The 13,575-nt window shown below is 37.9% G+C and overlaps 2 protein-coding genes across 15 annotated transcripts in view; one reads left to right on the top strand and one right to left on the bottom strand.

Annotated features, from left to right (window-relative positions):
* SNX29 (sorting nexin 29) overlaps positions 1-13,575 on the bottom strand; it is a 180,823-nt gene that overhangs the window by 27,637 nt on the left and 139,611 nt on the right. For 8 of the 10 annotated variants that reach the window (XM_054080294.1, XM_054080296.1, XM_054080299.1 and 5 more), the window contains one exon: positions 12,632-12,792. In XM_054080294.1, coding sequence (XP_053936269.1) covers positions 12,632-12,792 — 161 coding nt within the window. Of the gene's footprint in view, positions 1-12,631; positions 12,793-13,575 lie in introns of those variants that run through there. The other 2 variants (XM_054080304.1, XM_054080309.1) reach the window with 1 other exon arrangement.
* CPPED1 (calcineurin like phosphoesterase domain containing 1) overlaps positions 1-13,575 on the top strand; it is a 42,399-nt gene that overhangs the window by 25,407 nt on the left and 3,417 nt on the right. For 4 of the 5 annotated variants that reach the window (XM_054080315.1, XM_054080318.1, XM_054080319.1 and 1 more), the window contains one exon: positions 1,036-1,458. In XM_054080315.1, the coding sequence (XP_053936290.1) occupies positions 1,036-1,458 (423 nt within the window). Of the gene's footprint in view, positions 1-1,035; positions 1,459-6,574; positions 12,624-13,575 lie in introns of those variants that run through there. The other variant, XM_054080317.1, reaches the window with a different exon arrangement.

Here is a 13,575-nt window from a genome sequence, read left to right as displayed (position 1 = left end):
AAGTACTTTGAAGAAACATGCAGAAAAAACTAATTTGCATTATAGGAGCCCCTTTAATACATTTCTATGTATAATATATGTGTAGTTACAAAAACAGAACACAACCTTAACATACATAATGATTGATTTGCATAGACTTGTATGCAAATATACTCTATAAATCTGATTTGAGTTCTTGTAAAAATTCTCTTACAACTTCTTGGTTAAAAAATCCAGTTATTATTTGTGAAATGGGCTTATGTTAGATATATGTTATATATTGCAGGATAAAGTACAATTTATAAATGTTCAGTTTTATTCCCTGATAACAAACATATCAACAGCCTCTCTAGAATACGTAAAAAATTCCTGTCATCATCAGAATAAAAGAAATGTGCTTTTTTTAATTTCTGACAAATTTCTGACAACCAGAAGACTAACTGTCTAGGTATGCAAAGTACCCAATTACCTTTCTTTGAAATTAATGCCATGCTCATTATTAAAACAGACTCATAAACTCATCACCACAAAACATTAATTATATTTTTGCAGTTAATGTAGTTCTTGTAATGAAAAATGAAACCAAACAAACTTTAATTTCTTTGCATAACCATAAAATATAAACCAGAAGTTGACCTGGTTTTTACCCTTGCGTAAAGCTGTTACACCAGCCAGGGCTGCTGCATTTTTTCACCACATCATCAGTCTATACATGAAAAGAATCAGCCTGCTAAAGCTTTCGGTGCAAACCAAACACTGACCCTTATGTCACCTGCTGCTCTGCTCTCTGTTGCCTCCTATCCAGCGCCATGCTTGAGGCGAGTTATTGAAAATGGCTGAGTACGTGGTAATGGGAGGAAAGAAGTGGAAGGGAAAGGATTAAGTGGACATAAAATATTGAATTGAAGATGTATGGTAGATCCCTGCACATTATCATGATCACATCTGATACAGAATATTTTCTTACTATGCACATCTCCATAAACAAAAGGTAATAATGAGGGTAGGAAAAGGCAGCATAAACACTAAAATGTGGCTGTTGTTTTTTTTCTATAGGAACTCGATGGAGAAAGGACCAAGAGCAAGATTTGAAGAATGTCCTGAAGAACACTGACCAGGACATCCCACTGGTATTTGTCAGTGGAAATCATGATATTGGCAACACTCCAACAAGAGAAACAATAGAAAATTATTGCGAGAACTGGGGAGATGACTACTTCAGCTTTTGGGTTGGAGGAGTTTTCTTTCTTGTGCTAAATTCTCAGTTATACTTCGATTCTTCCAAATGCCCTGAGTTAAAGCAAGCCCAGGATGTGTGGCTCAATGAGCAACTGGCCGTTGCTGAAAAACATAAATGCAAGCATATAATAGTATTTCAGCACATCCCTCTGTTTCTGAGAAAACCTGATGAAGGCCATGATTATTTCAACTTGGAAAATTCAGTCCGTCAAGAGATAATGGAAAAGTTCCATAAAGCAGGTATTTTCTCAGATTTTCCTATTTTTTTTAATTTTTTTTCTCAAATCACGAATGGCTATGCTGCTAGACAAAATACATTTAACTTAAACTGTACTGTTTCAAAGGATTTTTAGACACTGCTTATAAGCCTCATTGTTCCCCAGAGGTCAGGACTATCAACTGAATCCAATCACCTGTAAAAAATTCCAAACAGAATTTAAAACTAGCGAAAAGTAAAAATCTCAAAGTGAAAAACTCTTTAAAATAATTAGCAAGGATTCAGTTCAAGAACTTATATTCAAAAACTAGTATTATAGTTAACTTATATTCAAGAACATATTCAAGAAATAATAGATGTAAGACCACTTGAGTTATTTCCTGCTTAAGGAGTGGAAGATCAGATATTGCGATAGGAAAAAAATACAGAATTTGTTTTACATAAAACGTGGAAACAGAATTCAGAATTACCTTGGAGGCTGTTTTTTCCCACACTGAGCCAATTTTACAGCAACAGTGTAATGTGCTGGAGATTTATTCAGTGTTAAAAGAGTCTTGCTCTGCTAAGATCGATCCTTTGCATATCCATATAGGGGCCATTTCTGAGATGAAGGTCAGGTGGAACATGAGCTAAACAAGTCTATTGTACCAAATACCTTAGCCTTGTTTAATGTAATTTGAATACCACGGAGACAGACACAGTATGCAGCTATTCCTCTGTGCCATTCCCATTGTTTCCTATTAATTGCTTTCATGTTCCTGGGATATACTAGTCCCTCAAAATTTCCTGCCAGTCTGCCATTGCATTATTTTCTCTGTATCTATAAGAGAGGATGTTATTTGGATTACTGAATAATGCCAGTTTTTAAGCCTGGGCTCATCTAGAGCCAGCATAATTTCCAAGCTCTGAACTTCCCACTGTTTCCAATCAGTGGGGCCAAAATTCACAGCTCTCTGAAGGCTCTCCAGGGAGCTGACATATTTGCAGGTTCAAGATTTTTAGATGTATGGTGGGTTTTTTCCCACAAGGAGACACGCTGAATCTACCTCATAGTATCTTTTTTAATTTTCGATCTAGTGCTAATGTAGTGGGAAGTACTGCTGCTGCAAAGTTGGGCAGTAAAACAGCTGCTTATGTACCGCTGGCTTAAGCCCCATACTAGTTAAGAGCTTTTTAGCAGAAGGACATTGCTGTACATGTGTATCCCAGTAAATAAGCATTAATGTGGAAACCAAAACAGTTCTCTTCTAGACTATTCTGTCATCCAAATGGTTTACTAACATCTGACAACACTCAGCACAGGCAATATAGTTAATCAAGAAGTAAAAGAAATTATGCAGAATGTTATCATTGTAAAATTTATCCTTGTTATGTAATCATGATTTTTAGAGGGATATTTCAGACTGATTCTCCTAATTTGTATCCAGAGGCTTAACCAAAGTTGGGTAGGCTTTAAATGATGAGGGAAAGGAGGAGAGAATGGAAAGCCACTGATGCAAGACAACTCTATGGAAGAAGTTCCCAAACTCCTTTTTCTGCCAACATCCCATTTGAACCTTCCTTCCATCATTTCCCATTGTGTCCTGTGTTCCCAGCCCTAAAAATCCTCCCAAAATGACGGGTTATTTGAGTCTTTCGTGAACACGTTAAAACATTCATCCTTTGCTTGCCATTTTATACAATAAGTAAATGAGTCAATAGGTAGTATTCATAATCGAATAATCAAACATTTTCCTAATTAAATGAAAACAGAGAGCAGAGCAGTTCAGCGTAACTCAGACTACCCAGAAAAATGAGCTGAATCAAAAGTTGGCTCAGTGTTTCCTTAGTAACGGGTGCGTTCTGTTTCCATTTTATTATTCAATTGAAGAATGGTCTTTGTAAGACCACAAAATGTTATCAGTGGATTGCAAGCAGGCAGTTATCATGGTAGGATAGATACACAGATACACAAGGACACCAGATGTTTTTTCACTCTCTGCTTCACCAGAGAATAATCGATTTCAGCATATCATTAGACATGAAATTGGTTTTCCCCCAGTTTACTTCCTTCACTCCAGGAAGACTGAAACACAGAATATTGATAACGCAATCCAAATATACTTGACGTTTGTTGGATTTTTTTAATTATGACTTGCAGTTTAAGACAGGTGGTCCCTTAGAGCAATTAATTTAGAAATTTGGTATAGCAAAAAAGAAAGTAAATTTGCCTTTTTACAAAAATGAGTCCACCAGGGTGCTGCCATTCTTCCCCCAACCTATGACCAATCATTCCTTCCTTCTGCTCTCATTTGCCACCTCTACACTTGAATTCTGGCATAATTCAGTGTTTCCAACCACTCCAAAGGATTGTTGTTTAATTATGAAAAAATTCAGTATTTGGTAGTGTGATGTTATTAGATGGGTGTCTCTCTTCAGTTGTTGATCACCCAGAATCAGACCTAAAACTGCCTCAGTTTTCATGTTTATATTTTGTAAGTGTCAAACACAAAGCCATAACTCACCTTGTTAGAGAGAGACAGGGAAGAAAGGACAATCTAGTAATTCAGGCCTTTCCATGAACAAAGAAATGTATATGGATGTGTATAGGAAATCGGATACTTAAGGCATGGTGGTATTATAGAGGTGTTTTAAAGTAAGGTATCCAACTTCAGAAAATTATTGTTTTAAATTCAGAGTTCAGATCTTCGGTAGTCATTCTCTTATAATCACTTATGTGTTACATAATGGTTTTGGTTTAAGTATCGGCTCATTACAAGCAGAGATAAAAGCCTTGCTGTAGAGGCTACATCTGGTATGAAATACTAAATTACATTTCTCACATTAGAAGTGTCCTTAACAGTTGGGCTAATTAAAGATAAAATCGTGTCTTTATGATAAATATTTGTAATTTGAAAATCTGGCACTTGTAAATACGCATTATTACTATGCAAAGTTATACCATACTTGTAGACTGCATGCCTAAGAAACCCTCGTAGCCCTTTGTTTCCTTAAATGCATTATAACAGGTATTGTCCTTGAAAAAGTGGTTTCAGTGACAGTGAAAATCAACTCGGTTGAGAACATAGTTTATCAATTAAGTGAAAAGTACATTTCCGAAAGCATATTCTTATAAAGTCTGAAAGTCCAGCTTCAGGTGTCAAAGCTCGGTCTCCTCTACATGCAGAAGCAAAGTACAAAAAAACCTCTGTGCAAGAACTGTGAATGAGCTGACCTGACATTCTCATCTGTGAGAGCTGCAGGAGTCACTTGACTCTGCTGCAAGAAATGCATATTTAGCTTTTAAGAATTTTATAGTGCTGATATAAATAGGTTTGCTCATAGCTTTGTAGGGAAAATAAAGAAATAGTAGTGGTTTAGCCAAAAATCTGTTCTGGATGTCATGTGTCTCTGATAAACTAAGTAATGAATTACTTTTTAAATTAAGTTGTTTATGTAGTAGAAGACATGGGTTTTTTTCATCTTAGGATGTTAAAGATTTTTTTTTTCTGTGACCTTAAGGATATTTTTATTGAACTATAGACATTCTTTCAAAGACTTTTTGTCCTGAAAACCATCACTGACACACTCAAATTATTACTTAACACTAAATAGTAACAAATGTTTCTCAGTGGCTCAAATGAACTAAAACATTTAAGCAAATGTCTGAACTTATTTAAGAGTTCTGTTGAATAAAACCCGTATTAATAGCTGTTTTTTCACCAAGAAAGCTGAGAAAAGACTTTTTGGTTCAGAATAAGATGAAGAATTTCAATGGTCTGTCTATGTGAGAGATTTTGCACCCAGAGAGAATCACTGGATAGCATTTAAATATAGTGGGAAATTCCCTGGGGTCTCCAGCTTTTTTTAATTAACAAGTTTTAATTTCATCTAAATGTCTTCAAAGCGATTTTTCAGATGTGGCTAAAAATACTTAATTTGTACACATGGGGCAAAATAACAGCCTAACTTTATTAAATGATATATTTTTTCATTATATTTGTGGTTGTAGGTGCTGTAACTTCTAACACCTTTACTAATTAAAAGAGCATGATACCTACATGTTACGACAGGAGAATACTATTAAAGGAAGCTTTTTGAACAGCCGCAGTTGAGATATGTTTGAGCACGAAAATTAAAGCATGGAATACTGAAAGTTGTTGTTTCTAAAATTTACCAGACAACATATGCTATGTTTCATTATTTTCTTTGTTGTGTAATCAAAGTTGACAAGGGAGTAATATTTTCTTCTTCCTTCCATTGAGGCCGTGATTTTGGCAAAGCCCATACACCCAGTGAGTAATCTCAGTGCTTGCTTATGTGTCAGTGTATAAGATAATTTACAGTTAAATACTCTCAGCTTCAGTGAAGAAGATCAACATCTTTCAACCTTGAAATTATGCTCTTATGGTACAGGTAGAGCGACCAGATTCGATATCTTCTGTGCCACTGTGTAAGGATAGTGGTTTTTAAGACCATTCCCCAGGTACAATAACATCAGTACATTTATTTGGTATAGGCTGCAATGACATCAGATGATATTTTATCTGAGAGAAATTTTTGAAATCTGTTTTACCCCCTGGACTGTAGATTTGGTTGATAACTGTTTTGTCATCCTTAGAGAAAGCCGGGGTTCGTTGGGGTTTGTGTTGGGTCTCTGAGAAAGCGTCACTCTCAAATGGGAAAGGTAGCAAAACCAGGAAAAAAATTCCACTGAAGAGGCATTCACAAAAGTTGACTTGAAGCACAGAGTGACTGTCTGAAGACAGCGGCTCTAACGGCTTATTTAGACCAGCACTCTAATTAAGTGATCTGGAATCAGCCTCTGGCTGTGCCCGTTGTTTCTTCTCTGATTATATATAAAAAAAGTAAGGTTAAGATCTTTCTCTACGTTGCTCTGTTCAGAGTTGTTCTATATGAAAATAGGTTTGACAGAGCTACTTTTTGTAACCTCTCCCGCTTGCAGAGACCTACTGACTGCCCCACAAGTTGCACCAAGCTCCGCATTCCTTAGTATGCAAAGCAAATTGAAGGAAGAGTTTTCCTGCAAGTTTGCAGGATCACGGTTGCAAATGACAGTACATGGGATATTTTTATTGAGATGCTTATAGTTCTATGTGATGTAAATTGTCATTACTCACTTCTCTTTTATTCACGCAGCTCCTCTGATGAAGCAGCTAGGCAAACTAGAGAGACACTTTCCTTCTACTGGAGCTCTGTGGTGGGAAATGATTTGTTGTTTTTTTTGGAGAACGGGGCCTGAATGCTGCCCTGAGCACGGAACAGTTCTGTTAACAGTGCTGTGACTGATGCTTTCACATCTTTGTTTGCTCCTGTAACACCTGCTTGGCAGATGGGTGCAATCTCAAATTGCAATGAGATAAAATCAATTCTGTTCCACACAAGAGATTTTGTTTGCAAAGACTAAATATTATCATTCGCTTTGTAGCACTGGAGTCTTGAAAAAAATGATGTACACCACATGCCCAGGGGAGAAAAAAGGCACAGTAAAAAATGCCTTTGGTTAATGTGTGCTCTTGCAGGGAAGCTGAAAGAACATCATTTTGGAGTGCAAAATTGTTCTGAGAACAGGTATTACTGTTGAACCGACCACGCTGTTCAGCACTTGAGAAAGCAGCTGTATGCTGCAAGTGAAAGGAAGAAAGAAAAGACAGTTTGTGCCTGATACTCTGGGGAAGTGCTCAAGATCAATTTATCCTTGTGACTTAAAAGGCTGTATCTGCTAGAAACATTGCTTTTTGAAAAAAAATATATCTATGCATACATGTTCGTGGGTGTACACACAAGTCTCTTATAGTAGCAACTCCTTGTGCCTGGATACTACTTATTTGGTTCTGCCTATGAAAACTTCGAAAGGCTACTAGAGTGTTGATGACATTCAGGTTTTTCCACTCAGCACAATTTAATTTCTTTACAGGGCTGATTCTCCACCTGTTTGCTTCCATTTTGGCTCTGCTGCTGCTCCTCCCTAGCTCCTGCCATTTTGGGGACAAACATACAGAGGATCAGCTTTCAGCAGTATATTCTCTTTCTTCAGTCCTTGATTGAGCGAGAGGTTTGGCCAGTGAAGCAGTGACTTTTAGATAGATAAGCATAATTTTATTTTAAAGCTAAATTTCTCATTAAACTTGAACAGGTAACATAAAAGCAGAGTAACTAGACCAGAATGATGATCCCTGTGGGCCAGTCTATTCCTTCTCCCTCAGCCAAACCCTTGGGAAAAGCCCAAGACAGCAAAGTGCGTAATGGTATGTCATCCAATTACCTTTCCTGGCTCCAAGAGTTTTATTTCTGGGCACTTACTATATCATATTAATGTTATCAATATACTGCAATTTAGTGATTCTTTTACATCTTTTCATCTGATTTTTGAAAACTCAGCTTTCACAGTGGTCTGTGGGAGGGAGGTTCATGTTTCACAGCTGTGAGGAAATGCCTCCTTTTGCGTGCTTAGAATTTCACCTGTAGTCTGTATTGAGAATCATAAATCTGTAAATGAAATGCAGTGAACACTGATTCATGTCTGCAGCTACTGTGAAAAACAGTTCATTAATCAGCACTTAAAGGGTGATAATATGGACTGTGTGATAAATTTCATTGCTCAGTCATAACCACTTTTTTTCCCAAAATTTTCTACAGAGTGCATGGGAGGAGAAGCGAGGTCTGCACTGTACCCATTACATATTTATTATGTCATTCATATTGCACTAATTTAGCCTTCCCAGTCTCTTACAGTCTCATTTGCTTTTGCTGAGAAAAGCATTTATTTAATTGAAGGCTGAGTCTAAATAAAGCATGCTGCTGATTGCCTGTGATGATTATTCCAGGCATTCTCTTCCTAATTTGGAAAATCTGCTTGCTTTTCTTTGGTTTATTTTTATATTTGTAATTTTCTTCCAATATTTTTACACTGCCCATAGTGCTGGGTTGAGCAGTTTGATTTCCATCTGAGGCTAGGCCAGCCGCGTTTGGACACAGCAAACCTGCCTCTAAATGAGTTCTCTGTGTTAGGAACCAGAGATGGAAAACAGCTTCTTCTGAATTCAGGGTTTTTTGGAAGCCAACCATGGAAGTGAGTGTAATTATAGAAATTGGAGTCAGACACCCCTGGAATTTAAACTAGTTCATCTGAATTCCAACCTAGTATCATCCCATTGTATGAGGAAAAGTGTTTCCTAGGTGTGTGTTTCTTTATAAAGAGAGATTATTTTTACTATTTCAAGATAGATGTGGGTGCTTTATTTTCCATCCTGTTCTAACATATTTGGATTGCTGTAGTCATTGCAACTACATTTCCTTTGAGATTTGGGCTCAGTCTGTATTTCTTGAATTAAACTAGCAAACATGAGATGTTTCAAGAAGTTAGGAAAACGATATTTGTATTTCACAAAATCTTACTGCTGCATTGTTATGGAAAATATTTGTGGTTTAATGAAGAAAAACCATGACTCGGATAGCATTTTGGGTTTAAAACAGAGACATTTCATAATAACTACTCCTTAAACCGAAAGGCAGGTCAGTGCTGTTAGTCCCCATAGAGAAGGCAGGCCATAGTCCCCTTTCTTTCCTGCCCCCAGTGGAGCTGAAAACATGCCAGTCTTCCGCATCCTTGCATTTTTTCTGTGCTACAGAATATAACAGCAGTGAAGTACCAGGTATGGGAGAAGAATCTGGGAATTAAGGGACTGCAACTGCACAGCACGCTAAGACTGGGATGTAATCACTCTCAGGAATTATCTGTGAGACACACCTAAATGCCTTTGTTTTCTTGCAGTGCAATTATGTCAAAATCATCTTGACCCTTTTCCCTGGTGCCGCATAGCTGTTGTTTAGAAGGGTTTCTCTGAGTGCTAAACTATAATTTGTGCAAAGAAGATGCTGCACTCTTAGAATTCGGTAAAATAACTGTAGCTTCTCCTGCTAACAAGCTGCATTCTGGATGGTATTCTGTATGTAGCTTCATGTGCTGAACTATTTTTTCATTTGATTCTTGACAGAATCAGCAGCATGCTAACAACATGGGGGTAGCTAAAGTTTTCTGTCAATTTTTTTTCAGTATCACCAGGCCTGAAAGAAGTGTGAATATTTCATACCAGACTCAGGTTCTTTCAGAACGTTGTTCTGCTTTGGGTTGTTTGGGAACTCAAAAGTGCTCCTAAATAAATGGTCATCATTACAAAGAATAATCTCTTCTAAATCAGAGCTACTGCAGTCTGTGATGGTTGTATACATGCAGTTGCTCCTGCAGCTGGTTGGCCCGGTCACCCCTTTCTGTACCCATCTTTCCCGTTAAGCACCCAAGGGCAAATCTCAGCTACTTCTTTAGATCTCTTTCACTGTTAGGCCCATTGCACCATCTCTGTAAGAAAAGCCCTTTTTAATACACTCTGCTGGTTCACAGTATACTTCACAACACTTGAAGAAAGATCCCAGGGAAAATTGAAAATGCTGGTAAAAATTGTCCAACTTACCCGAGCTGTTAAACTGAGAAAGATGCAAATCGACAAGAGCTTGCTGAAGCTCTTGCAACGATTACTAATATTTGGTGAGCTGTCTTTAGAAAGCAGATGCTGGAAATAAGTGGGGGGAGGGAAGAAGTCTCCAGCAGTGGTTTTGAATTTCCTGTTGAGAAATGTCTGCTATAGAAACAATGGGCAAAGTGTGCAGATCATGGTTTTGACTCCAGAAAAGATATGCAAATGAAAATATGAATTATGTTTGAATGTTTTGAAAGAGGACATTGTGCAAGATTCTGCTTGTGAATGATCATCAAAATAGCATCAAAGTTAGCAAGCTAAATTACATGAGCTATTAATTACCCTCCTCAGCATGTACCTTGCCAAAGCCACCATGTAGCCTTACATTCTGAAGTGACATAGTGCAGTGTGCATTAGCATAAAATCAAAATATTTATTCACTTGTTTCATGGTCAAGATAATGAAGAGTCTTTAGGCTTATCAACTTACGTAATTAAGTATTGCATCTCTTCAGATGACTCTTGAACTACCCGTGTTATTAATTATTTAAGCTGAATAGGCTGCTTTGGGCTTACAGAATTTGTACCACAACAGGTATTTCATTCTTCAGTAGGAATGCTTTATTCTACAGGGGAAAGCAGGTATGATCAGATCTTTGCAAACAGTAAATCTTATTGTCTTTCAGATTCAGCTTTGTCAGATCAGAACTAAAAAAGGACTTTCTGCTTGATCAGAAAATGATGGTAAATTGCACGCTGGCAGGAGGACATCTTAGGTTGACAAAATCAGAATCTTTTATTACTGCCACACTGATTTTTTTCAGATTGATTGATTCTGAAAGCCTGATGTTTGATGGGCAGGCATGAAGCTCTTTGATTTTAGGTGTTTTCATGATCCGACTACAGACCTGGTATCAGACACTGGATAGTGCCCACCCAGAGGCTCTGGCTTCCAGTCCTGTTCTGATCAAAAATCAGTTTGGCAGTTCAGACCTTTTTTCCCAGGCAGACAATCAGTAACCATTGCATTGTTTTGCAGTCTGACATCAAATGGTTATGATCACAGAGGCGATGTGTGTGGTTTTATTTTTTTTAATAGTAACTATCTGCATGGGTATTTTTTACTTTATTCTGATTTTAATCCCTTTTTTTTTTCTTTTAGTGAATAATCCATTAGGTTTAAATAGTGTCTTACAGTAATGGATCCTGCTTTTTTTTGGTTAATGGATACTGTGAAACCTCCAGTCGCATTTAAATTCAAATCACTATGTATGTCATAAAAAATGAAATAATGAATGCTTGTGAAGGTGCCATCCTTTGGGCATTTATTTACACAGTAATGTTTTAGCATTTCATACAGCTTTTATATCAAGGCTTTTCCCAACTGCTATTTCAGAAGCCAGGGATTAAAAACAAACCACTGCTCTACCTTCTCTTTTTTGAAGTAGGAAGGGACTCTTAGTTTTTCTATGCAGCTGGATGCATTTAACTGACCTCAGGATCCCTTAAAGCAGGCTATAAAAACGAGAGCCGTTATTTTCTCACAGAGTTTAGAAAAATAAAGGGGGGGGCTGCTAACAACTTGGCAGTATTGCTTCAGAAAAAGATCTGAAATGAATAAATTAAATTTGAGTGCATACATCTCTGAGATTCTTTTTATGTTTAAGATCAAAAGCAAGAGCAAAGTAAATTGCGTGCTTGTCATCTCAGTATTATTGCATTGACTGGTTCACATTTCTTTCTTATGCGAACAAACAAAAGCGAGTGGAATGCAGTTGAGTGAACAAAAAAATGCTATTGACAAAAAACAACATCAGACTTCTATTAATACACAGCAGTGACCTCTTTGCTGCTTTGTTCAAGGTGTAACACAACAAGAACAAGAATTGATACTAACACTGGAAATAAAAAGTACCTGAAAATTGAACCCTTGGCAGAATTTTCACTGGGAGGTATCTGAAGCAGATACTAAATTGTAGCCGAGGCCAACACTGAGCAGCGACAGCCGCGAGGGCATTTTGGCCCTGCACACACTGCACAGGCCGTTGGGATCTGAGTGGCATACAGATGCTAAAGGGGGAGTTGGAACAGTGTCCATAAACACCAGTTTGTTCAGACTGAATCTGCCTCCCATAGCCTACAGGAGTCAAAAGAGGTTTTAAATCTTTTCTGGTGTCAGGTGTTATATTTGCATTGTTTACAAACCAGTCTGTTCCATACTGAAGTACCTTCCTGAGTGTAGGCAGTGAGTAGACCTTACATGTAAACATATACCAGTTCTGGTAGAGTTGGAGTTTTTGCTCAAGAAAAAGAAAAGCTGTGTGATCCATGGCCCAAACTTTGTATCTGGTCTGAATTCCCAGATGAGGGGAGATTTTTGGTTTTCTTACAAGCATAACTAAAGTCGCTTTGTTACTTTTTTATCCTCTGTCCTTCTAATTACACTGAAACTTTATGTCGGGGGTTGATTTACATGTATGATGACACAAAGCCTTTTGATTCTGTTCCTCTTTTAATTCCAAAGGTTAAATTCTCTGGACAGTGGGAAGATGCTACTTTAGGAATACAGATGCTTCCAGTAAAAAAAACCCAGCACGTATTTCCCTTACAGAACATTTGTTTTCCTCACTAAAAGTGTGCCATGTATGTTTACACCTCACTATGGTTTTATGGTTGTTACTTTTTTGTAACTTTTCATACACTAAAGTAATTTCACTTACCTGCAGAAAAAGTAGAAAATATTGACAAGAACCTGTCGCTGCGGTAGCATGGTCTCTTAGTGGAAGCTGTTAGGTGTATTTTGCAGATCCAGCTGGTGCAGTAATCAAGCAGGCCAAACATTAGGTTCCTAAACGTTCCTTCATTTAGCTGCCACTTCTCTCTGCAGGGGAACACCGAGACAGAGTCAGGTTCATGCTAGATGTGGGCCTGAGAGTGGAATCTGGAATGTTGCTGGACACCACTGGTTGCTTGGAAGTGCTTAAAGGACAGGGCAGTGCTCGATACACAGTTGCATTACAGACAGTTCTAAGCTGAAAGCAAATTGCTAAGATATAGCTTAGTGTGTCTTATGTTCACTCCACAAATGCCGTAACTCCTTGGCTGCAGTAAGCTGCCTCGTATACACAGCATCCTCCCTTAGCCCATCAGGGCTTGCTCTTTTAAGGACAATGCCAGAAGGTAAGATGGATTCCACTTTTAACAGTAGGATGTCACATGTAAAGGTTCCACAGTGTTTGGGTTGGTTTGCTCTCTGTATTAGGAAGCAAGAGAATAGAACGCCCGGCCCCCCGTAAGCAGCTCTAGCTGGGCACGTTCTGTCACTGCAGAAAGGCTGTGGGTTGGGAGGAGGCAGGTGCAGCCTTGTGGCCTCAACAGTTGTGCATGTCATGAGAAAGAAGTTCTCAGAGTTCTGCTGCTTGAATTGCTTCTGAAGAAAGTTACATCAATTCAGCCACTGTAAGAAGCTGCAACACAGTAAGACTTGAGAACTGACTGCTCACTCTTAAACTGACTGTAGCATCAGTTGTAAAGCCTCTTTATATTATGATTTGAAGGACCCAAATAATATCTAAAAAGGACAGAATCTCTGCAAAGAGCCCATTACGCTGCAGGACTTTTATGTTACACCATCATCTTTTGAGGTATTCTGATCAGGTTTCCT

The sequence above is a fragment of the Cuculus canorus genome, chromosome 15, assembly GCF_017976375.1.
Source record: "Cuculus canorus isolate bCucCan1 chromosome 15, bCucCan1.pri, whole genome shotgun sequence".
Classification (NCBI taxonomy): Eukaryota; Metazoa; Chordata; class Aves; order Cuculiformes; family Cuculidae; genus Cuculus; species Cuculus canorus.
Note: the sequence above shows the minus strand (reverse complement) of the source record. Positions and strands in the feature narration are given on the sequence as shown.